The 25988-nt window shown below is 37.8% G+C and overlaps 1 protein-coding gene across 1 annotated transcript in view; it reads left to right on the top strand.

Moving 5' to 3' along the window:
• Positions 1-24394, top strand: part of MYBL1 (MYB proto-oncogene like 1) — a 1413299-nt gene extending 1388905 nt beyond the window's left edge. The window contains exon 16 of the mRNA XM_044067371.1: positions 23951-24394. Within this exon, the coding sequence (XP_043923306.1) occupies positions 23951-24070 (120 nt within the window). The 3' untranslated portion in view covers positions 24071-24394. The remainder of the gene's footprint in view (positions 1-23950) is intronic.
• The last annotated feature ends 1594 nt before the right edge of the window (positions 24395-25988 follow it).

Below are 25988 nucleotides of genomic sequence, written 5' to 3'. Positions count from 1 at the left end.
ATTTCCATAATCTTTGCTATTGGCAGAAGCAGGGCACTGCTATGGGTGCATCTTTTGCACCCATATATGCGGATCTGTTTATGGCATATATTGAAGAGATTGTGATCTATGATGTTACACACAATATATATATGTGTGAGATGGATATCTGGCGTCGGTATCTGGATGACTGTTGGTTGGTGTGGAAAGCTGATGAACAATACCTTATGGAATTTCTTGAATATCTGAATAACAACATATGGGGGATTGAATTTAAATTGACTTACAACAAATCAAGGATAGTATTTCTTGATGTAGAAATCATTAGGAATCAGGACAACACTCTATCCTCCCGGATGTTTAGAAAATTCCCTGAATTTAATTCAATATTACATGCTACCAGCTTCCACCCACAACATGTCATCCAGAATATACCCAAATCTCAGTTTCTTAGAGCCAGGAGAATCTGTTCTAGCCAACAATCCTTCCTTGATGCCCAAGATGATTTGACTTGTAGATTCATTAAGAGGGGATATCGTCCAGGTTCGGTACATCTTGCCAAAAGATCTGTGTCCAGTCTAAATAGGGAAGATTTATTAATATATAAAGATAAGAGCAATTGTCAGCAGTTGCAACCTTTACGTTTGGTAACCACATATGGACGTAATACACAGGGCTTTAAAAACATCATACAGAGACATTGGAACATTCTTAAAGCTGATTCAAAACTTTATTCCATGTTGCCAGATCATTGTTCTTTTTCATTTAGAAGGGGACAAACCATTGGCTCAAAATTGAGTCATTACAAGAGAGTGGGTGCAGATTTTTCTGAACCAATCCAGCGGTCTATTTCAGGGAAACCCATTGTTGGATGTATTCCCTGTGGGCATTGCTCATTTTGCATTCGTGTTTCACGTACTAATGAATTCACCAGTAAAAATACCTCACAAGTTTTTGACATAAAGTTTTGGGCTAACTGCAATACTGAGTGGGTCATCTATCTGGTGACCTGCAATTGTTCTGCTTTCTATGTTGGAAAGACTTCTCGAGCTTTCCGTTTCAGAATTTGTGAGCATTTGAGTGACATTAAAAAGAAACGTATTAGCAATGCTTTATACAAACATTGTTTGCAACATGTATCTGCTTCATACAAATTTGTTGTTATTGATTGTATTAGGGGGAAATGTAATGATAAACAGTTTTGGCAGGAATTACTTAGCTCCAAGGAGAAAAAATGGATTATCAAACTTGGAGCTTTGTTTGCACCTGGTCTTAATGACCAATTGTGAATTCTGTGTTTGGATTGGACCGTGGGTTGGACCAGTCCATATATATGTGTATGTGTTGTGATACTCTGTTTTTCCATTTTGTATTTCACTGAAGAAGGCTCAGTGGAGCCGAAACCGGTTTGGAAATTGTTGCTTTTTTGTTTAAAGCTTTTTCTGCTATTGGTATTCACAATAGCAGCATTTCAGGAGGGGGGGGTTTCTTCCCTCTTGTTCAATAAATGCTTTTTGATATGGTTACTACCAACACTTGCTGGCTTTTTTGTTGGTTACTGTTTATTTTGCTTTTGCCGTGCAAGGGTTCCACGGGCACCTGCCGCTTTGTTGGATACAAAAAATTATTACCAGAGGTTATGTCATACCCTTTTCTCTTCCACCTTTTGTTCCCAAGAAGATCCCAGATGTACCACCCAATCACAGGGATCAGGCAACTGTGGAGGTCAACAAGTTGCTGTCAAAAAGAGTCATCCAAACCATCCCAGCAGACCAGATAAGATCCGGAACTTACTCTAGATTCTCTTTAGTGCTAAAACATACACGGGACTGGAGGCCCATTCTGGACCTCAGCAGATTGAAAGAATCAGTAAAGAAGGACAAGTTCCGGATGGTAACACTGCAGTCTATACTCCCGTTGTTAGGGAAAGAAAATTGGATGTGCTCAATAGATCTCCAAGACGCCTTCTACCACATAAAAATGGACAGGGCGTCAAGGAGTCATCTACGCTTCCGGCTGGGAGCCAGTCACTACCAGTTCCATGCTCTGCCCTTTGGTCTCACCACAGCCCCCAGGGTGTTCACCAAATGTATTTCAGTAGTGACAGCTCACCTGAGACGTCGAGGATTCCAGGTGTTTCCGTATTTGGACGACTGGCTCCTTACCACCCCCCACCAGGCATCTACTCCTTCAGTACAAGGACGTTACTATTCAGCTTTGTGCCCAGCTGAACATTTCTATAAATTGAGAAAAAATCTGCCTTATTGCCTTCTCAATCTGTGATTTTTATAGGCGCAGAGATAGACACAATAAACATGGTGGCTCGTCTTCATGCCGAAAGAGCACAGAACCTGGTTCTTCAAATTCAGCGTTTTCTTCCCTTATGAAAGATCAAAGCCAAGATTATTCTGCAGCTCCTAGGGACCATGGCTTCCACCATACTATTAGTGCCACTAGCCAGGTTACACATGAGACTTCTTCAGTTGCTCCTGTCGTCTCAATGGTCCTTTCAACACCTTCCATTATCTCATCACATTCTGCTGACAGAATCTTGCAAGAAGGACCTCCTTTGGTGGACATTACCCAATCAGCTGACCACGAGCGCTTCATTTGTTCCTTGCCAACCCATTGCCACTGTGACCACGGATGCCTCACAGATAGGGGAGGGATCATTATCTAGGCAGGACTGTCCAAGGCACATGGCAAGATCACGAGGTTCACCTACATATCAGCATTCTAGAGATGAGGGCGGTGCTCCTGGTGTTGCAAGCACTTCACGACCTTCTGCCACTGGGGACTATTGCAATACAATCAGACATTGTAAGAGGTATATCAACAAGCAGGGCAGAACCAGATTTTACCCACTCTGTCAAGAGGCCATGCGAGTTTGGTAATGGGCAATATCTTCCCAGCGTTTTCTGGTGGCAACGCACATTCCAGGGACAACCAACCTGATAGCCGACAAGCTCAGCCGGGCAATCATGATGCCTCACGATTAGTCTCTGAAACAGGAAACAGCAGAACAGATTTTCCGCAGATGGGAGACAGCCTTGCTGCAATCCCTTTGCCAGCCCAATCAATGCCAAATGCAGCAGCTACTTCTCCCTCATCCCCCTTCCGGGGGAGTCGCTGAGAGACGCACTTGTTCACAATTGGCCCCTGGGTCTCCTGTATGCTTTTCCTCCCTTTCCTCTCATTCCCAAGGTTATTCAGAAAGTGAAACAGCTGGGAAGTAAACTGATCCTCATTGCGCCTTACTGGCCTCATCAGGTTTGGTTCCCCTTCCTCAGGCCTCTTCACCTAGACGATGCTTGGATTCTGGACCCAGTTCCAGACCTGTTGACTCACGTCAGATTCACTTCACCCCCTCCTTTCACACCCTCAATTTGACCGCGTGGCTGCTCCAGTTCCATCCCTAGTCAGGCTTCACGACTTCTTGCCTTCCGTGACTCGTATCCTAACGTCTTCTCATAAACCTTCCTTTAGGAGACTATATTCCAGTAAATGGAGAAGATTCTCTATTTGGGCGGAGAAAATGAATGTTGACTTCCTACACTGCCTCCATTCCAGTAGTTTTGGAATTCCTTTCTGAGCTTTTTCAGCAAGGATCTGCAGCTGCCACTGTCAGAGTTCAATTGGCAGCGATTTCAAATTTTCATCTAGGTTTTCCAGAGTCTAACCTGATGTCACATAAGCTGTGCAAAACCTTCCTTAAAGGTGCGACTTTAAGACCCCCTGTTCAAGAACCTGTGGCCTCATGGGATTTAAATTTTGTGTTATCTAAATTAACATCTCCGCCCTTTGAGCCTTCTCATTCATCCTGTTTGAAATTTTTGTCTTGGAAGATGTTTTTGGTGGCGATCACGTCAGCCAGACAGGTGTCAGAGTTGCAAGCATTGTCTGTTAAACCGCCTTATATGATTTTTCACAAATACAGCGTGTCTGTTCGTACTAATCCCTCTTTTGTCCCCAAGGTTTGTTCCCATGCCACTTTGAATCAATCCATAGAACTTCTGGTTTTCCTTCCAAATCACTCCAACGCAGCTGACTACACGTTTCACCAGCTGGATGTCCACAGACAATTAAGTTTTTATTTGCACCAGACTAAAGATATCAGAAAATCAGGTCAATTATTAATTTCCTTTTCCGAATCCGGGTTGGGCTTACCAGTTTCCAAAGTAACTCTCTCTAACTGGATTTCTAGCTGTATAGCTTACGTTTACAATTCTGAGGGTAGACCTTTACCCTTTAAAATCAATGCTCATTCTACCAGATCTCAGTCTACCTCTGCAGCCTTTCAAGCCAGGGTCCCACTTGATAATATTTGTGCAGCAGCTATGTGGGCTACCCCTCACACTTTTATTACTCATTACAAATTGGATTTAACCTCCAGGGCTAGAGCATCTTTTGGTTCCATGGTACTCAGGAGTATATTTCCTTGAGCCACCCAAGAATAAGACGCTAGGGACGCTGTCCCATATATAAGAATGAAGGTGATATAGGACTACAGAACATAAAGAAGTTATATACTCACCATAATGTTCCATGTTTGTAGTCCATCTCACCCTTCATTCTTATGAACCCGCCCTCCTACCCCCATCCTGGAAGTACCTGGAGACAGAATTATTTTCATTATTTATGGAGACCTTTTAGTATTGGCTTCTTTCTGTATGTTGTTATTATTTCTCCTAGTTAGCAGCAAACAAGATATGGGGATTGTACTGGTGCACCATGGGATACCTACTTAGCCACGAGCCAACCAGAAGTCTTCCAGCTTGTAAATAGGCTGAGTCGGAGCCGAGGATCAGCTCTGATCCCATATGTAAGAATGAAGGGTGAGATGGACTACAAACATGGAATGTTATGGTGAATGCATAACTTCTTTTTTCTCTTTTATTTTTGTATGTAATGGAGATAGTAAAGTAAACAGGTGCCCTTGTTTTTTTCCCTTCATTCTTTCTCCTTGTTCAGTTTTAAGAAATGTAGGCACTGCAATGTAGAAGAAAAGTCTTGTCAAAAAGCATGATACAAGAAACATTGATTTGTTTTTTCTCACTCTTGCATAAGAGAATGACTGGATTAAAGCCCTTGGCTTGCTCTAGGTGCAAGTTTTAAGAGAAAGCAAATAAATAAAAAACGACATTGAATATAATAAAAAGTTTTCCTCTAGCAAATAAATGAGTGCTTTATCAGATTGTCTCCATGGAGACAATCTGATGAATATCAGTAAAAACAGAATACTTATTTCTTTCGGTGGCTAGGAGATAATGTTTTTTGAAAGCAGTCAAGTGTTTTCCCACTCTGGTAGACTAATTAAGATAAACCCAGACAGTACTTAGTAGAAACACAGGCTGTACCATGCATCTTAGCATGAATAGCCTTCCTTTTAGGTTAATCCAAGTTTGTAAGTGTGGCTGTCAGTCTATTGTTCCTATTAGGAGGGTAAAACTTCAATATTTGAAGATGTATATAGTTTTGTGAGTTAGCACGGAGTTAATTGGTTTTATGGGTATTGTTTTGTTTATGTTTGTTTGAGAGTTTTCAATAAAAAAAAGTTTTGTAAGATGTCACATAGTCTCAAATGGATATGAAAAGAAACAACTGTATAAAAAATTAACTTGCCAAAGTTTAGTGTATGCATGTAACACAAATGCTGGAACTAGACACTTAAGAAAAAAGCTGTTACACATAAATGCTGGGAATAATAACTTTTTAACATAATGTAAATTATCTTTAAATGTAAATTGTCTGACAGATATATACAAAAAATAGAGTAGTGAACTGCTTTAAAAGTGCAAATAGCAATACTACAGGAGAAACATTTGGAAGGAACTGAACATGTGAATTTGATAAAGAAGGTTTTCAGGATAGTCATTCTGTGGAACACCCGGGACAAAGGAAAAGAGTACTTGTATAAATTGCAAGAGGAGCTCCAATAATGATAAGAAGCGGAGAAAAAACGATAATAATGGTAGATTTGTAGTATTAAGAGGCTGCCGGTAAAGGAGGAGAATTACACTGGCATGTATTTATAGTCCATCTGAAACTGCTATAATCGAGCTTAAGTAAATTCTAGGTGAAATAACCAGCTTTCAGCATGGAATATTACTTAAAGGTGTGAACTGGATTTTGATTTGCAGCAGTGAAAATGTATCTCTTGAAGAGAGAGGAATTTAAGGAATGGGTAGTAGAAATTATTTGGGATTTATGAGAGAAGATAGAATTTTTTCTGAAAATATAGCTATGGAGTGGGATAAAATTAAAGTGGAGTTTAAAATAGGGTGGAAATGAAAGAAAGAGAGAGATGGTTAAGCAGTAAGAATTATTATTTAGAGTGACTGACAAAGATTAAAGTATTGCAGAATAGGGGGAGTCTCACAGAACAAAAGGAGCAATTGAAGAATGCTAAACAGAAAATAAAGGATTACCTCAATAATATGTATGAGTGTAGAAAGATTTCTGTTAAGCAACTGTTTTTTGGTAATATCTCCATAGCACAAAAAGTTTTATCACAACGATTCAGGCAACAGTAAGCAGAAACAGTTGTCGCCAAACTTGGGGAGTCTATACAAGGAAGGCAACAAGAGATTATGTAGAGGTACTAGAAATATTTCCGAAATTTTATGAAAGTCTGTATAAAACAGATAAATATGGAAAACGGGAAAAGGTAAAAATGGAAATGTTTATGGAAGAATTAAATATGCCAAGGTTAGACAAAGATGAGGCTCAGTTACTAACAGGATAGGAGGAGATGAAATACAAATGGTGATGTGTAACCAATCCACAGGAATCTCCTCTGGAATACATAATATTCTTAAGTATGAAAGCTAGGAGGGAAAAAAACTGTAAGATCTAGAAGGTTTTGTTAAACAGTATTTTAAGAAGAGAAGAAGCACCAATATCCTTACAGAAAGCAGTGGTTTCTGTAATACCTAAAGAGGGTAAAGATCCATCAAATCCAGCTTCATACAGGTCCATTCAGCCCTAAACTATGATTATAAAGTGTCTATAATGGCTAAAAGAATGGCAAAGGTAATGCCGGAATTGATAGATATGGAATCAGTGTGGTTTTGTGGAGGGAGCCAAACATTTGACAGCATTAAATGAAATTGATGATCCAAATGGAAGCAGAATGTAAGAAAATACCACTGTTGTTGGTGGGTCTTGATGCAGCGAAAGCATTTGCGAGAGTAAGCTGGGAGTTAATGAGCAGAGCAATGGAAGCATTTGCATACCCTGATAAAATTATAAGGTTGATTGAGTATATATGAGGGATCGGAGGTCAAAATTACAGTGGGTGGGTTCCTCTCTAACAATTTCTGTTAGAGCAGCGGAACCAGGCAGGGGTGTCCTCTTTCCCCTTTGTTATTTGCATTATATTTAGAACCACTGGCAAAGAAAATAAGGAACTCAGAAGTTCAAGGATAAAATTGTTATGGTAGTCAAGAAAAGCTGGCTCTATTTGCAGATGATATTGCCTTATACCTGATAAAACCAGAAAAGGACATTTCAGTGTTGTGAAACATTTTGAGTAGTTTCATATCTTTTCAGGATACAAAATGAATGAAGCTAAAACAAAGGCAGTAGCTGTAAATTATATATCCATACACAAATTGGTTCACCAATATCCATATTTATGGGGGCATGATAAAATGAAGTACTTGGAACTATGGATTGAAAATAATTCTGGTATGATAGCTAAGGATATCTGGGAAGAAACTAAACAAAAGATAAAACAAAAACTGGGAAGTTGTAAGCTCTGTTTTATGAATATGGATAGCAAGATACAAGCAGTTAAAATGTTTAGTCCCATTAGTTTTATACACAGGTCAGGCATATTTTTATCAACCAGAGAAGTTGTGGATAGCAATTAATAAAGAGCTGAAGGATTTTATCTGGGAGGAGAAGACAGCAATAGTCGAGTGGGATAAACTGATTCTTCCAAATGAATAAGGTGGTTTGGGATTATCCAATTTGAAGGAGTATTTCAGAGCTACACATTTAAGGCTCCTATACACAGCACAAGCAGAAACCTATAATTCAAAGTAGAAAGGGATGATGAAACAGTGGGAAGCCTTAGAAACAAGGAGGGACTGGGATTTTGGATGCATATCCTTAAGGAGAATAACAATAACTATGCAGAATATTATATTCATAAAGTAGCAGAAAATATTCTAAGGCTACAATGCCTTCCACACTTTTAGACCGGAGAATGGTAATCTCCTATGATCATAAGAACTAACCCAACAGTGGAGAAGGGAAATTTTGCCAGTAGGGATGGCTGCAATTAGGGATACAGACAATAGGGGGCTGGAATTTATTGGAGAAAACTGGCAAAAGAGCCATGGTATTAGGAGCAATTAGAGAGAGAAAGGTAATAGAATGAGAAGAGGCCGCAAATTTATTTGAACTTTAGGCTAGAGATTGCCTTCCCTGTCAAAGACTAATATCAGAGTATAAGCAAAGAAAAAGAAGTATGTGAGTCCTAAGTGAATTACTAGCACTGATAGAGTTTTTAGTAGAATCTAGAACAGATGCTGCTGTTAAAAAAGGAATAATTAGTAGGACACGTAAAATGTTGCATGATAACTATAAAGTCATTCAGAAGAGGTTAGAAAAGATTGGGAAGAGAGATATGATAAGCAATTCATAAAGAAATAATGGGGGCATATATGTATGTCTCCCAAATATGCAAGAAACTCTAGAAGATTTAGGATCTCTGCTTGGAAATGTTTTCATAGGTATTTATTACAGCCCAAGTAGACTCCAAATAACTTTTCCTCAGGTAGATGGCAAATGTTGGAGGTGTGATCAGGAAGAAAGAGGTAATTGGGAACATATTTTCTGGGAGTGTAGTGAGTTGGCAAAGTTAAACAAAATTCCCTGCAGTCTACTCTATCAGAAATACTTGGTGAGAAAATTGGTATAACTAAGGAAATTATTTTTCGAGCTATGACACAGAATCAAAATTGCCTAGACATAGTAAAGCCTTGCTGAGTCTAATTATAGAGGCTGCCAAAAAAACAATTACTAGGAAATGGAAATCTAAGTGTAAACCAACTGTACTAGAAGTATTGAATATAGTAACAGAGATAAAACAACTGGAAATGTGATGTTTAGAAAATGGTAGGAGCAAATTACATAGAAAAATATGGAAATTTTTGGGAACAATACTAGCAGAGGAGGAATGAGGTTTAAAAGCAGGCAGGATGTGAATGAGCTATGTAATGTTTGACTGACAGTGACTGGATAGATTATAAGTGATGCATAATGTTTGTGACTAAAATTATGTCAGTATGGTTTGTTTTCATTTATATAAATGTATGATTGCCTGTGTCATAAGTGATTATTTAATAAAGATATTTCTTGTTAGAAGAATGTCATTTGTTTTTTTTTTATATCATCTGAGAAAATTTTGAACACTTGCAGTTGTGCTTTCAGCTCCTCATATGATAAAATATACAGTTTTAAATTATCCACAAAAAGAAGATGAGAAGTCTTTACACTGTTTTCTAGGATCAAAGAGTAACCATGACCTGTTCTGTTAAGTGGATAGCTTAATGGGTTAAGGGGAGCACAAAACAGCAGCAGTGATACGAGTCATTATCCCTCTTTGAATTTTTATTTGTGGGATAATAATTTGTCCTTTATCATGGCTTAACTGCAAAGTGGTTTGCCACTGTTTCATGGTCACTGTAATGTACTTGATCAATGTAAGGTGTTTCTATACATCGCTATTATAACTTTCTTTTGTTACCCTTTAGTTCTACTGCCATAATTGTTTTCTTCTAAATGACTATAAACTCTGTCGGCATCATTTCCATATTTAGTTAACTCCCGGTTTAATTTCTCCAAGTCTTTTGAGTTTCTACTACCATGACAGGAAAAGGACCACAGTTCTAAATCAAAGTATGATTAAAGTTTGTGAATTAGTACTGTTTCAGTCTTTGATGTTAGCCAAAAGTGCTCTTCGCAACACCTGCAACGTTCCCAGAACTGATATCCCATGTGCCTCTGATACAAGAGGTTTTGGAGGTCACTCAGTAGAAGTTCTAGATTTGCTGGAGTTTTCATTTTGTTTTTACTGATTGGTTTTTCAGTGACCTTCTCACTTATTGTTTTAGTTTGTTGTTTGGGATATTTTTTGCAGTGACCCTATTGATAATGGACATCAGCTGAGTATAACAGCCATGTGTTTTTAATGCTTAGTCAAACACTCTGCTTGTGCTTTGCTGATGAGGTCATAACAAGGCCATAATATGCATATCCACAGCTAGTGGGGTTTGACTTTATTGGCCTGAAATTGGCCATTAAAACGATGAAACAAGTCATGGGTATTCAGAATCGCCAGTTAGCTGAAACACCTGATGTTGATAAGGATCATTTGCATATATCCCATGTGCCTCTGATACAAGAGGTTTGGGAGGTCACTCAGTGGAAGTTCTAGCTTTGCTGGAATTTTCATTTTGTTTTTACTGATTGGTTTTTCAGTGATCTCACATTATTTCAGAACTGACTTCTGAAATTTATGTATTGGCAGAATATCTAAATAAGACTGTAAATTATTTTTCATGAAACCCATTGCTTCTGCTACTATTGGAACTGTCTGTGTATATTTATTCCACTTAACTCTTGTTTATGCCTGCAAATCCTGGTATTTGTATGACTGTGTCTGTATGTAAGACAATATAATCACTGGGTGTAACAATTTCATTGATCTTTGTTACTTTCGTCTTCTTTTCATGGACTACTATATCAGGTTTTCTCACATCTGTTTTTTGAACTGTTGGTAGTGGGTGATCCCATGTGATATAAACTTTATCACTCTCTAAAATGCTTTGTGACTCATGTTTCCAGTGCTTCTCAGCTTCTTTACTATTGTAATGTTTACACAATCACCAATGCAACAGTCATGCCACATTATTATGCCTTTCAGTATATAGGCCCTCTGCCATTAGTTTATCAAATCCAGCAACAAGATTTTATTTTATTTATTTTACCAGAAAAATCCGACTGGGGCAGAGCCCATTTTCAGCGGAGGCCCGGGGAGAAATGCTCCAGATACATTTCTTTGGAATATGGGAGGAAACTGGAGCACCTGGAGGAAGCCCACACAATCGCAGGGAGGACATGCAGACTCTGCACAGAAGACACACCAGCCGAGAATCGAACTGGAGAACCTCTTGCTGTGAGGCAACAACGCTTACTGCTGCGTGAATGTTTCTAGTTCTGTTTTACAGAACCTACATTTGTCTGTTTCTCCCACATGTTCAAACCACTTTGTAAACCAACATGTATGTAGTCCACTGTCTTCGGCTGCTAATATTAATCTTTTGGTTTTAATTCACATCTCCTTAACCATTCCTTTGTCAGATCCTGATTGACATGAGGTTGTTCCATTGCAACTGTATTTATGCCTTTAGTTTTGTTTTGGGCACATTCAATTGCTGCCTGATTTTTTTGTCTACTTCTGGTTTAGTTTCCATTCCTGCTTAACACCGATATGCTTCTGCTAAACTAAGCAGGGAAGTCATCTTTGATTTGTTTTCTTCATGTTTCAAAGCTTTCACTATATTTGGATCTGATGAGGTCAGCAGATATGTATGTAGTCTTACAATTGCAGATCTATACATGCAATCAATTCAAGGAAGTCTTTGCCCCCTTCAGAAAGAGGAACATATAATATTGATGTACACTGATTTTAAATGAATCATTTGATAAGAGTAAAGCATTTTTCTTGGCTTCCAATTCAATTGAACCAATACTTTTTGGGCTCAGTCACCCCAAAATTGTAAGTTAGAACAGGAACAGCAAATTGATTTATAGCTTGAACTTTGTTTCTAGATGTCAGGGCTGTTTTTATCATTAATTTTAAAAACCTAAAATATTCTTTACTGAGTTTTGGTCATATTTGTTTGTGTTTTATTGTCATTCCTTCATCAGTTCCCAAATATTTATACACTCCCTTTGTATATTTATTCACGCTCACCTGCTCAAGTTCATTTATATCACATTCTGTCCAAGACTAATATTTTCTTGGCACTACAGCTTTCCAGCTTTAAATGTTGCTTTTGCACACTTATAAAGACAAAATTACATTCTTATATCATCTGAGAAAGCTTTTACCAACTCCAGTTGTGCTTTCAGCTCCTTGTCAAATGAGCTATACTGCTTTATATTATCCACAAAAAGATGGTGATAAGTCACACTTTGTTGTTGTCTGGGAGCCAAATTGTAACCATGACCTAGACTAAGTAGACAGCTTAATGGGTAGCAAGATAATTAATGGCAAGACAAAAGAACAATGGCAGCAGACTCGCCCTGGAATATCCCCCTTTGAATTTTTATCCTTGTGATAATAATTTGGGTTTACCTTTGAAACGCTGAAAATCATGTTTCCGATCGGCCAGTTGGGCGAACCGAAATGCCGAATTCTGGATGTCAAACGTCACGGAAGTTTGAAACTCAGCAAATCGAACAGCAGATTTGCTGAATTTCGAACTCCGATGTCGAGCACACAATGTAATGCAGGGGGGCAAGTCCCCCTGCACCCCCCACTTTAATATGTTAACTCTGAGATCGCACTACAGTGGGGAAAGGGTCCATTTCCCAATCCCCACTATAGTGCACTCTGCACCCAAAATGCCGAATCTGCAATGAGCGAATGTCACTGTGCATTCGCTCATTGCACATTCAATGCATTTTTTTTTTGGCTGCCCGAAAACTAGAAAATGTCCTTTCGCACAATTCACTTTCACATATGTGCATTACGCATATATAAAGCTAAACCAGTAATTTGTCCTTTATCATGGCTTAACTGCAATGAAGTTTGCCACTGTCTCATAGTCACTGTAATGTAATTGATCAGTGTAGGGTGTATCTTATATATCTGTAAGCACTCCTTTATCCATGAATGTGGGATGCTGTCAAATGCTGTTTTGTAATCTATCCATGTTATACTTAAATTCTTTCCCTTTTTACAGTTCTCCATTATGACTTTATTTAGCAACAGTGATCCTTTGTTCCCTATGACTTTCTTTTGTTAGTCTTTTGTTCTCTTGCCACGAATGACTTTTCTTCCAAATGACTATTAGCTGTGTCAGCATCAATTCCATTATATAGTTTATACATTATCGGAAGGTATGTTATTGGTCTATAGGTTTTAGGATAGCTTGCAGATTCACTCTTAAGGAGGAGTATCATTTTTCCTGTTGTTAACCAGGTAGGTGTCTCTTTGGAGTGCAATACTAAACAGTTCTTACTCTTCATGTAACAATGCTAATACTTTTAGCCAGAAGTTATTTACTACATGTGGGCTTGGGGATTTCCAGTTAGGAGCTCTTCTTAATTTTGTTTCAGTTTCTGTGGCCGTTACTTCATCTTATTTCATATCCAGTGCATTTGAACTTCTTACTGTTTCTTCTTCTTCTGTCAGTTCAGCATCTTTATGTTTCACAGATATTTCTCCAAAATGTGTCTATTTGTTCTTCTTTTTTTTTTTTTTTTTTTTTTTTTTTGTGGTGTTTCTATTTCTTTTGTCTACTTCTGGTTTAGTTTCCATTCCTGCTTAACACCGATATGCTTCTGCTAAACTAAGCAGGGAAGTCATCTTTGATTTGTTTTCTTCATGTTTCAAAGCTTTCACTATGTTTCCCAATTCTCTGTAAAACATTTTTCGGTCATCAATGAATTGCTTATTTTGCAATATTCCTTTATATTTATCTGCATAAAATTATTTGTTAGAAGTTTAAATTTAGAAGTATTTTTGGATGTAAGAATCCTATGGAGAGTAACAATCACCTTAGGAAAAAGAGTACCTTTAATCCACCCACCTGTCCTGTTCTTCCTAATTTTGAAGCACTTGTAGAGAGGGATATATGTAGATCCTTCAGTGCGAATAATAAAAAGAAGTATTTTTTTAACAACTTGATCAAGGACGAAAGGGAATTGGTTCATGATTTGAGCAGGAACCATAATGTTAGGATTATGAAGCATGACAAGGGTGGAGGTACAGTTTTGATGGAAGAATTGATGTACTCTAGCAACATGCTTGAGATTTTACATGGGGACGTGAAATACCAAGAAGTATCAAAAATTAAATCAACTTAGCTTATCGAAATTTAGATTTGTGCCTTGAGGATAATTTACTTCAAGGGGCTATAGCTAAACAATTGTTTGAATTTATGTGGGTACCCAAACCAGTGGTTCCGGGTATTTTCGGTATCCCCAAGGTACATAAAGACCCTTGTAACCCCCCTTTAAAGCCTATTGTTTCTTCTGCCTGGTCTAAGACACAACTATTGGCAATTTATGTTGATAGTAAACTAAAACTGTTTTATGGTTTACGTGAACATATTTTAATTGATTTGTGAGATTTTTTTGGCCAAGTTTCAGGGTATTGAATTTAATCCCAACTGTATATTTATGTCCAGTGACATCAAATATTTATTTAGTGTCATTACTCGTGACATAGGGCTAGCTTGGTTTAAGGAAATCATTGTTGATTTTGGTTTTCTGTCCCCCCAAGAATTTCGACTAGTGTTGGAAAACATGGAATTAGTAATTAAAAATAATTTCCTGTTTTTTCAGGGCGAGTACTATAAACAGATCGGTGGGGTAGCCATGGGGGCCTCCTGTGCCCCTATGTTTGCCAATATAGTATTACTATATTGGGAACAACATTCCCTCGGCCCTTGATGAGAATGCAACGGCTTATTTTCGAAATCTAGATTATATATTTATCGTTTGGAAAGCCCCCCCCCCCCTTCCAATTCCATTGAGTCTTTTATTGAGTTTATTGATCATACTACAAATTTTTTGGAGCTAACCCACAGTGTACGAATGAACAAAATGTATTTTCTGGATGTTAAAATCAGGAAAAATGTAAATATTAATAAATGTTTCAATTCTATATAGGAAACAACATTTCTCCAACTCCTACCTGCATTTTAAAAGTGAACATCCTTCTTTTCAAAAGGGAAACATTATTATAGGGCAGATGGTCAGAGCTGCACGCATGACCTCCCTGAAGGAGGATTTGGTTCAAGAGTTATGTTATATAGGAGAACGCTTTGTTAAAAGAGGATATCCTGAAAACCTGGTTACGTCCATTAGAGAAGACATTTTGGAAGGATGAGGTACCAGATACCTCCCTATTTTGTTTATAAGGGATGTAGTTGTTAGTATATCCCAGGTACATGAGGGGTTGCCACAGAGAGCTTTGGAATGTACAAGGCAGGATTCTGATAGTTTGCTAGGTGGGGCTAGGGAATCTTATTTTGTGATTGATTTCCACCGGGGTACCCATTTGATGAAGAATATTGTACAGAAGTACTGGGGCATTTTTCCAGTATGCCTAATAGCTTGGATGTTTTCTCCAGGAATTTAAAATTTAGTTTGAGAAGGGGTTATAATTTGAAAAATTACTTTGAAGGAGTCAAAAACAGTTCTACAATTGTTGAGAGAACTGGTACACATAAATGTGGAATCTGCCCCCAATGTCCCTTTATAGCAGATATGGATGATTATGTTATTGGAACTCTGTGGGAAAATTAAAGGTTAGAGGTTACTTCAACTGCCATACAAAAGGGGTAGTATATTTAGCCTTCTGCACCACCAGTTTTGCATATTATATGGGCAAAACAGAAAGGAAATTGAAACAAAGAATTTATGAACACACCTATGATATTAGCAAAGGAAACGACACCAATGCCTTGTTCAAACACACCGTTGTGTGTTCTGGTTATAGTTTTAAGTTTTGGGTTTTGGAACAAGTTAAAAAGTTTGAGAGTGGTGGTGACTGGGAAACCAGTTTGGAATTTAGTGAACTTATGTGGCAGTTGAGATTAGAAGCATGATCCCCCCAGGCTTGAGCGAACATTACTGCATTACCCCTGCTTTGAAGAAAAGAGCTTCAAAGTAAAAAGTTTACAAGAAACAGATTTATGGTATTAATACCTTTTATTATTATATATTTTTAATGACAAAATATGGTTTGGTCATCTTTACACTTTCATGGACTACATTTTTTACACAGTCTTGTTTAACATGTAGAAAGTTTTGAGATATTCTATGATTAATTAACCAACAGAATTTAAGAATTGTTGATTGCTACTGTTATTTAAATATGTGAAACTTATGCTATGGTATTCTGATGAAGTTCCCTGTGCGGAATGAAAGTGCTTAAACTTGTGTATACAAAGTGATGTTTCATTAAATTTTATTTCTGATATTATTTGGTGAGACATTTAGCCTTTATTGAGACCAGTGTGCTGGACTGGGCATTTTCAGTCTTCCTGAACTTCCCACCTACCAACCCCCAACCTTTGTCGTTTAAGACTTCTATAAGAATGAGATGCTATTAAGACACCACTGTTTCTTCTGTAGAGCTCCAGATACTGGTTTCCTTTGTTAGGAACATTATTCAGATAGTTACTTTTTATGTCACTTAACAAACAAGATCTGGGGTATGTTAGGGGTTAGTGCATTATGGATAGAGAGAAGCTTCAGAGTTTCAGTTGACCACGACGTATAATATTGGCTGAATTGGATCCAAGGATCGAATACAAACCCAATGGTTGAGGAAGAATGAAAATAGATAAAGGTTGAAGGGTTGAGGTGTAGCGCAGGACAGTGGACTTACATATACACTGGTTTACAAAGTCTATTGAACATGTAGGAGAAACAGACAAATGTAGGTTCTGTAAAAGAATTGGAAACAGTTGCACACCTTTTTGCTGGGTGTGATACTCTCATGGCAGAAGGACTGTACACTGAAAGGCACAATAATGTGGAAAGAGTATTGTACTGGGGATTGTACAAACACAATAATATAGAAATAGTTGAGAAGCATTGGAAATATGAACCATAAAATTTTGTAGAGAATAATAGTGTATATCACATGGGATCACCCATTACTATTAATTCAAAAATACATATGAGAAAACCAGATATAATTGTCCATGAAAAAAGAAAACTGTAGCATTGATCATTGAATATTGCTACAGCTGTCGATTACAGTGTCTCACATACAGAGAGACACAAAGTCATAAAATATCAGGATTCGCAGGCAGAAGTGAGAGCAATGAAGAAGAAAAATACTCAACAGTTCAAGTAGTAGTAGGAGCAGTGGGTCTCATAAAAATAATCCACAGTTATATTTAGATATGCTACCACTACACGTAGCTCTGTGATCTGCATAAGGAGTCAACTCTGAGCACATTGCGGTGCTGTGAAGAGCACTTTTGGCTAACATCAAAGATTAAAACAATACTAATTTCACTAACTTTAATAATTGGATAAATTAAACCAGGAGAAATTATATTTTCCATTCACATTTTGCTGTTAAGTTATACTTATATAATCTATTCCTGGATGATATTTTTGTCCTGTGTAAGGGTGACTTTACCAGTTTGGTTGCATTTGTTGATTATATAAATTGTACCACACACTTTTTAAGATTTACACATAACTTTGAGACTAACATGATTGATTTTTTTTGGATATTTCTGTCATTAAAGATGGGGTGAATGGTTGCTTTCAGTTGACTATATTCAGCAAACCCACTTTCTCCCATTCATATTTACACTTTAAAAGCTGTCAACCCTGCTATCAAAAGAAAAGTATAGTGAAGGAACAAATAGTCTGTTTGAGGAGACTCATTATAGATGATGAAAGTTTTATTAAAGAGATTTCTAATTTCATTCAAATGTTTTTGGATAGATGTCACTTGAGTGATCAATGTTTTTCATTTTAAGAGGTACTCTTACCAGTGATTAACAGTAATAGGGCCATGGCAGACAGAATTAGAGCTGTGTTGATTTCCTATTCAATTGGTGTTGGGCACTTTAAAGATATAGTTAAGTATAACCAGGAGTTAACCTTTAGTGATGAATTGAAATTTAAATTGGGTGCTGAACCTACTTTTGTTTATAGTTAAACTAGGAATTTGAATGAACTGTTCGAAGGGACTTCAATAATAATGAACCTGCTAACACAGCAAAGTCAAATATTAAACACAGGGTCAGATGCGGAAGATGAAAGTATTGCAAGAATATTTATGATGCCCCCAGTGTTACAGTAAATGGATACCCAAAAACTATTACATGTCTGGTTACTTTGATTGTAGTACTAATGGGAGTGGTTTATTTGGCCCTTTTTTATCCTGTTGGAAAAGATGAGAAAGCTATGTTCTGTAGGGTTTAGGAACACTATTATGATGACAAATACAAAAGGGAGAATAATACATTGTGTAAATACACACTGCTAGATAATAATTGCAAAAGAAAAGTTCTTATTTTTTTATATTGGATAAAGCTGATTTTAACATCAGAGAGGCTCCTGGGGAAACAAGGGTAGAGTACAAGCAATTGGCATCACAACTGCACAGTAATTCTGCTAAACTGAGTGGTTTAAATGACTTCCTGTCTATTTCTAGTATTTGAAGTCGCATTCTACAAAATCTTAACTTTTCAGTTTCATTTAGTTTATCTATATTCTACTTTGTTATACATTGTGAGTTTTTAATGTCAATTTTGCTACAGACTATTTGCAGATTCTTAATTTTTATTTATATTAAAATGTATTCATATTGTGGTTTAAAGTCATGGGGTTATATTAACTGATAACCGAACGAACACAAACCAAAAATACAAGGATCAACACCAACGTGCTCAGATCCCGATTAACCTTTATTGAACAACCAATAAAAATAGAAAATCAATAAATAATTAATTGTTAACATTTTCTATTTTTATTAGTTGGTGGACATTTAAATGTTAACAGGTTTCAGGTGAACATTACTCTGATGAAGTCTCGTACAGCAGATGAAAGTGCTTAGTATTTTACTACATCTTTGCTCAATAAAGGCTAATCGGGGATCCTAGCACGTTGATGGTGATCATTCTTTGTTTTTGTTTTTTATATTAGCTGATGTTTACAGCTGTCATGATGGATGCAGCTTTAATGTGTTTTGACTTAGATTCTGATGAAGTCTTACTCGTAAAGACAAAAGCACTTAATATTTGCTAATAAAAATTCTTGTGAAGCTGCACAGACATTTTTTTGTCTTACATTTCTCGTTTATTTCCTACTTTCACCTTGTGGCTGGTCTTGACAATCATCTGTCATGCAATGCCAGTCGTTGGTTTAACTGTAAGTTTCTCCTGCATGTTCATCATTATGATCACTGCCAAACAGCTTCCGAAGCTTAAGTGCACCTACCATGTGCCCAAACCACTAGTCAGTTTGAGCTGAGCTGACTAAAAAGAGAAATTTTGGACATTAAGCCCTTCAGAGCTTTGCTGCCACTAAAGAGCACACTTGTTGCAGGCTTTCAAGGCTTGATGGTGACCTAACGCTGTCCATTGCTGGGCAGATAAGTTCCCTTCGGGGGGGGGGGGGGTTTCAACGTTTACTTTTTATGTCAGAAACTGAACATTATATGTGAAAATATATGTGGTGATGTCAGTCTCACCTTTATTCTCACTGATGGGTCTAACCCGAATCATCAGATCTGTCTCGGCCATTTTCAAAAGCTCGAGGCCCTCAGCAAAGTTCGTGGGCATTCCCCCTTACCGATAATGCAATTCCCTAACTTCCTCAGATCTTGTTTGCCAGTCTGTGAAAGACGTTCCTAAAGGAATCTCTGGGCTAAGTGCTTTCTTTTTTTACTTAAATATTTTGGATTTAAGTTTTTTGTCTTATTATTAATATATTATACTTTTCTACTCTTTCTTTCTGTATATCCTTACCCAATTTTAATCATTCTAGGGAGTGAGTGTTGATTCTCTTAATTTCCCCTTAACGTCCATTTAAGTTAGAGGATATTTATTCATGTCTGTTTAAGTTACATGATTTTTTCCTGGCTTGACTGTCTGTCCAAGTGTGTGTGTGTGTGTGTGTGTGTGTGTGTGTGTGTGTGTGTGTGTGTGTGTGTGTGTGGCTTTAGATTAAATTACTAAGTTTTGTGTTTTTCTGAAATACGAAAATATGTCTCAAAAGCCAGAAGGAAAACCTCTTGGTTTTAAGAAATGTGAGCAGTGTGGAAAGAGGATGCCCCTAAGTGATTCACACACTGTGTGTGTGTATTGCTTGAGGCCTCTTCATCTCCAAGAGTCTTGCTCCATATGCCACGGTTTTAATCACTGGGCTCTATTGGAGCACAAAAATAAACTTATTCTAAAGGGATTGCTAAAAACCTTTTTCTCTGAGACTATTTCTACTGAGTCCTCCAAATGTGATCAATCACCAAAATCTGGTAAGTCACTGAAATGTTCCTTTTTGGTGCCTAAATCTTCCTCAGAGCCGAAGCAAAAAGCTGCTAGGCTCTCTGCTCCAACAGAGCCCTCGGAGCAGACAGTTCTCACTGGATCCAAGAGTTCATTGGAGCAGCTGGAACACACAGCTCCGACCTCTTTGGATCCCATTGAATTCAGATATTGGAGCCTTTCTCCTTCGTTGGAGACTATGCATTCTTGGCTCCCATCTCCTTTTATAGCAAAGTGAAGGTCTCCAACCCTTTCTACTCAGTCTACCAGGAGTTTGTCCAACAAAGATGTGGATAGGGTAGTGCAGAGACTAAGACACCAGCGTTGTGCAAGCTTTTATTGGATCCGAACCCAAATGAATAATTTTAGACACAGTCCTCCCCTTTGGCACCTGCTCATCCTCCGATCCGTCTCGTGGTTTCAGAGCTGGAAGATTCCAATGTCCAGCTTGTATCTGCTTTGGATCTGAGACCCATAAGTTCCTCAGACCCAATGTTGGTCCTGAGCATTTCTGCCAGTCAGAGCAGGAGACCTCTAGGAGCTGACACTCTCTGATCTGGGTTCGGATCTGTATGGATCCAACCCTGTCTCTGGGAGCTTTGGCGCGGGTATGCCTCTGCCTCGGAGCTTCTGTCTGCTACCCTGGAGATTCCTTCGGCCCCGACAACTCTCTTGTCAAAAACCAGGGTGTTTTTCGGAGCAGGGGCAGACTGCTTTTGAGGTCATGAGGGTTTTGACTGCATCTCAGTCTAAGACACAACCTACCTCGGATCTTCCTCCCAGTTCTGCTCCGGTGTCTTTGTCTTCTCACATACCCTCTCCACAGGACCGCAGAGACCCCAGGCCTCAGGATGTCCAGCAGAGGCCCACCCCTCTTCTGAAACCTTCCCAGACAACCCCACTGAGGAGGTTCCTTTGGGAGAGGACCTGCAAGAGGAAGCATCTTGACTCCCCAGAAGAATCCATGACATACAATACTGACCTTGATGATGCAGAAGAGTTCCTTCAGGGGGAAAAATTTCCATGTTTACCTTTTATGTCAGAAACTGAACATTTTCTGTGAAAATATTTTTAACCTCAGAAGAATAGTTTCTTTATTGACTATCACGTGACTTTTAGTAATTGGTGCATTACATTTTCCTTTTGTGAGGGAAAAAAATCTGTTTAAAATAACTTAAAACTATTTTTTTAAGTAAAACGTGTTATTTTACTTTTGGAGACTGAGGTAAGTGTTAAAGTGTTTTATACTGCATTTTTAAGGGGAGGATTACTTTTTTTGTTACCTGTTTTACCAACTGCTACTGCCAGGCATCTCTGGGATTCTTGCATTGTTTTTCGACTTAACTATGGGACAACCAACTGGTTCTCAATTCTTCCTTCTCAGCTGGCTGCTGAAGTGCCTTCAGCTGCAGATGGGTGACTGATATGGCCATTACTAGTTCCTCAGCCTATTGATTGTTTCCTTGTCTCCCTCTGGTATATTCTATATAGCCATCATGGTCCAGGGCGTAAACACATCCTCTGTGGCATTTAGAGTGCCCTTAGGGGACGAGGGAGCAACACTGTTGTTGATCATGGGAGAAGAGGCAGGGAATACCCCAGTGCTTAGCCAGAATGCTATACATGGGGAGGATTTTCCTGGAAAAAGTGGGTCTGCTTCTTCAGAAATTCCTGTCAAAATGAAGCAGAAAGGTAGACATATTTCTCATTTACTTTGGACAAGAGTGATTTATTCGACTTAGCTCAGGATTTTGTTCAGGCTTTGGACCCATCCAGTTCTGGTGTTTCTAATAAAAGAAAAGGGGATTCTTCATTTCCTAAGGAGGTTCAACACTTAAATACAAAATAATTGTGAAGGTGTGAAGGGAAAACATCTGTTTTTTTTTTCTCCACAAGTTTCTGAGTCTGTTGTGTGCCTTCTGCCTGTCCCTTTGAAGAATCATCTCTCTCTCAATCTATTTCCAGAATTAACCATTTTTGAAGGAATAATTTTTTTTTATTAAAGTAGGAAAAGCAGTAGTTTCTGACGATGTTTTCTGTTAAGCAAACAAATCTGATGTACTGATGAAGGGTGTGGACCTGAAAGCATTACAATAAACTGGTGTGCTAAGTGTTTGTTTGTTTTATAGTTTCGAATTTGGATACAGTATCACCAGTGTTGTGATATAGTTCGATGTTTTCTGTTACTCGGGAAGAGGTAGTTTAGGAGCAAGTAGAAAGCTTTTGTTTACTTTAGTAGTTTCTGGATGAAGCTAAATAGTACTTTTGAGAAGTTGAAGCCTAAGATGAGTACTTCAGAAGGAGTGATTTTTTCACAGTGGCAGAAGAAGTAATAGAAAAAAATTAAGAGCTGACAAAATATTTTTGTTGCCTGTTGTTTGGAGGACTGACTAGCTTGATTGGAAGTTATAGGATTGAAGAAATAAGTAGATTTGGAGACACTATAAGGAAATTGCTTAGGAATCTTATACTGTAAGGTATGTGCTTTATTAAAGTAAGATATTTTAACTAAACTTTTGTTTTTATTGTGAAGTTCTTTAAATTTGGAGCACCAGAAGCATATTTGCTAATGTCCCTGATGTGACTGAATTCGTATGTTGTTGTATCTTTCGGCTTTTCCCAGTTAGGGGTCGCCACAGCGGAACTCCGGTCCGCTAATGATTGGCAGTAGATTTTTACGTACTGGCTTGCCAGGCCTGACGCACAACCTTCAATGAAGGTATGCCCATTCACGCATGTCTCCACACAGAAGACGCTTTAGCTGAGAATCGAACAGAACAATGTCTTACTGTGAGGCGACAACGCTACCGCAGCACCACCACTGAATTCGTACATCCATGCTTAAATTTATATGCAGTGTGTGTTTCACATTGACGTTGATGCTCAGTATAAACTCCCAGTGTGCTTAATGTTTATGAAGCTAAATCTCAGCATTTGCGTACCATTATGTTTTCCATTTCATATGTTCAAATATGATTGTAAAAAAAATGTTATATTTTTAGTGGTAATATGAAACCTGTGTAAGCAGTGTGAGTTGTTTGGGTGTTTTATTAATTTCATTAATGAAGGTTAGCATGTTATAAATCACAGATGCTTTTTGAGTGTACACAGATGCTTTTCAAGTGTTAATGACTGAAAGAAATATTTTTTTGGTGTCTACCTAATATGCATCTTGTTTTTTTTTAATTATTCTCTGCCATGTTTTAAAGCCTGTTGAAATTCAACCCATGATATACTGCTAAAGACATCTGAGTAAGAGCCTTTTCCAGACATTTCACATGTAATACTTCTCTGCAGCTTTCTGGAGCTCCTATTGCAATGCGAGAATTGTAGCATACATGTTATATTTTTAATGACATACATAAGAGCTCTACTTATGGACCAAAGAAAATGCGTGAGAATGTCAGAGCAGAGCAGTTTGAGAGCTTAGTGTACCTGTCTGAAATGTCTGGCTACACCACTGAACAAAGCAACATGTTTAAATTAGGTGTATTAGTACAAGAGAAAACCTTTCTCTGTTGACTGTTTGTTATAGCATTTACTGCAATCTGTTTCAGTCTGTAAAGCAGCTTATACTAACTACTGTAGAATAATTTATGAGTTAAATATAACATTTTGGAACTATAGTCTATTATTGTTACCAACATTGTTTTACTCACCAGTTATGCTGGCCCTTAAGTAATAAACCATATTTTCTTACTCAGGTAAATGAATGGGAAGCCGTTGTTTATGGAAAGACTGAGGACCAGTTGATCATGACTGAACAGGCAAGACGATACTTGAATGCATACACTGGGAGCACTCCAAGAGCACTTATCTTATGACTTGCACATTGACTTACTGAAAGAAAGCATCATTCTAAACACTAAGACATTATTGTTAGATAATGTGCTGCTTAGTTTAAAAAAGAATTTTAGCAATGTGTTCTGTCTGCAATCTTAGAGGCAGAGCAAACCATTAAGTTGTCCTTATTTTATAAGAATTGAAATAGTGCTGACTGTTGTATTGCAAGAAGTGTTTTGTAACTTAAAAAGTGTCAGGTAATTTTGAAACTATTAAGTGCATTAACATCATTTCCCAGAAGTGGCCATCACTCATGTGGCATCTTAATATTTAGACCACTTTTATATCATAGGAATGCCCTAAACAATAACACTATATAAATAATGAGTATCCATAACTTAATGGGAATATTTTTCTAAAACTGCTTCTTATTCCATTATAGTCTAAAATCACATTGAAACAAAAGGTAAAGGGACATTTTGAAAGTTGCACTACTGGTTATTGTAAGCTATAAGCTCGAAAGTTAACTACTCTTTAAAATATTTATTGAAATATAGTATGTATAAAACAGTGTTAGGTGTAGAAAACCTGTCATACATTTAAAATTATTTGTGGCAAAGTATATCAGTATTTGCAGATATCTCAGTGGCAGGAGAAACTTGTTGAATGTATTGTACAGTATTTGAGTAGAAATGGGGGACCTGTATACTGAAAGAACATGTTTGCTTTTTATGTAATTTATTTTTTGTTTTAATGTAGATATTTATTAAATATATATATATATATATATATTTATATATGCAGGCAAACAACAAACCAATGTTGTTTCCTGTTTAACTTCCCTAACTTGGGGGCAGAACATTAACTCGTATGTTTAAGGCAGTAGATCATTGGCTGTCAAATGTGTAGAGCTTGGCTCTGTGGCATAAAGGGATAGAGCCCTAACAGCGAGTTAGGTGAGCTGGGTTCAATTATCAATCCCCGCACTGGAGGAGACAGGCAAGGAGAGGGGAAGAATGAAGTGGTGTAGCCTGCCCATCTCAACCTGGGACAGAGGGAGGGGACTGCACCCCAGTGGCACAATGGGTGGTGTCATCTCCTCGGTTGAGACTAGGAAAAGCATTGTTTTTGCCTAGAGGAGAGGGGCAGGGCTGCGTGGAGGGAATGCCCCTTGCTGAAGTGTAGAGACATCTTCTGTGATCAGCCCATTGCATGCCTCTCCCTCTTGGCTGTCTGAATGATGGCCTTCTCCCTCTTGACCCTTGCTCCAGTGAAAGGGAATGAGGAGGCTGATGAGTGACAGGGGGCAAAGACAGCAAAATAAGTAAGTAAATAAATAAATGTTTAGAAACGCCTAGTGCCCGATTCAGCAGTATCATACTCTACATGAATCATGTTGATATTGGAATACCAATATGATCTTATTCTTTGTGATTATTTCATACTGCTATGCTAGATTACAGAAGCAGTTTTCATAACTATAATGTAATGTCTGAACTTAAAAATCCTGCTGAATATTCTCATTGGCACTGTGTGCAACTCAATTATCTAAAGACCCAGTTTCCTTTATTTATGTCAAGATCTGTTTTTCATCCATTTAAAAACATGTATTGTTAAAATGCAGCATTTACACAGGTTGCAGCATTTAGTTCATTTGCCTGATGTTTAGGTACAATATTTGCACTTTTGTGTTTTTGAAGAATTGTCTGGTTTTGCTTTTATTATAGTTATATTACTTTAAACATTTATTGCAAAATATTATTTTGTGCATGAAAATTTGGTCACTGGCAGCTAAGTAGAATTGTAATGCTGTAGTTAGTATTTTAGCATCCAAACCCCTCTTCCTCTCCACTTTTGATATTCGCTGCTGTAGTAAACAGTGATATATGCTTGCTGCTACTGAGAGATGGAAAGAGAGAGAGCATCAAATGCACTGTATATGAAAAGTATGAAAATAGC

This window comes from Protopterus annectens, chromosome 3.part1, assembly GCF_019279795.1.
Source record: "Protopterus annectens isolate FY-2018-M chromosome 3.part1, PAN1.0, whole genome shotgun sequence".
Classification (NCBI taxonomy): domain Eukaryota; kingdom Metazoa; phylum Chordata; order Ceratodontiformes; family Protopteridae; genus Protopterus; species Protopterus annectens.
Note: the sequence above shows the minus strand (reverse complement) of the source record. Positions and strands in the feature narration are given on the sequence as shown.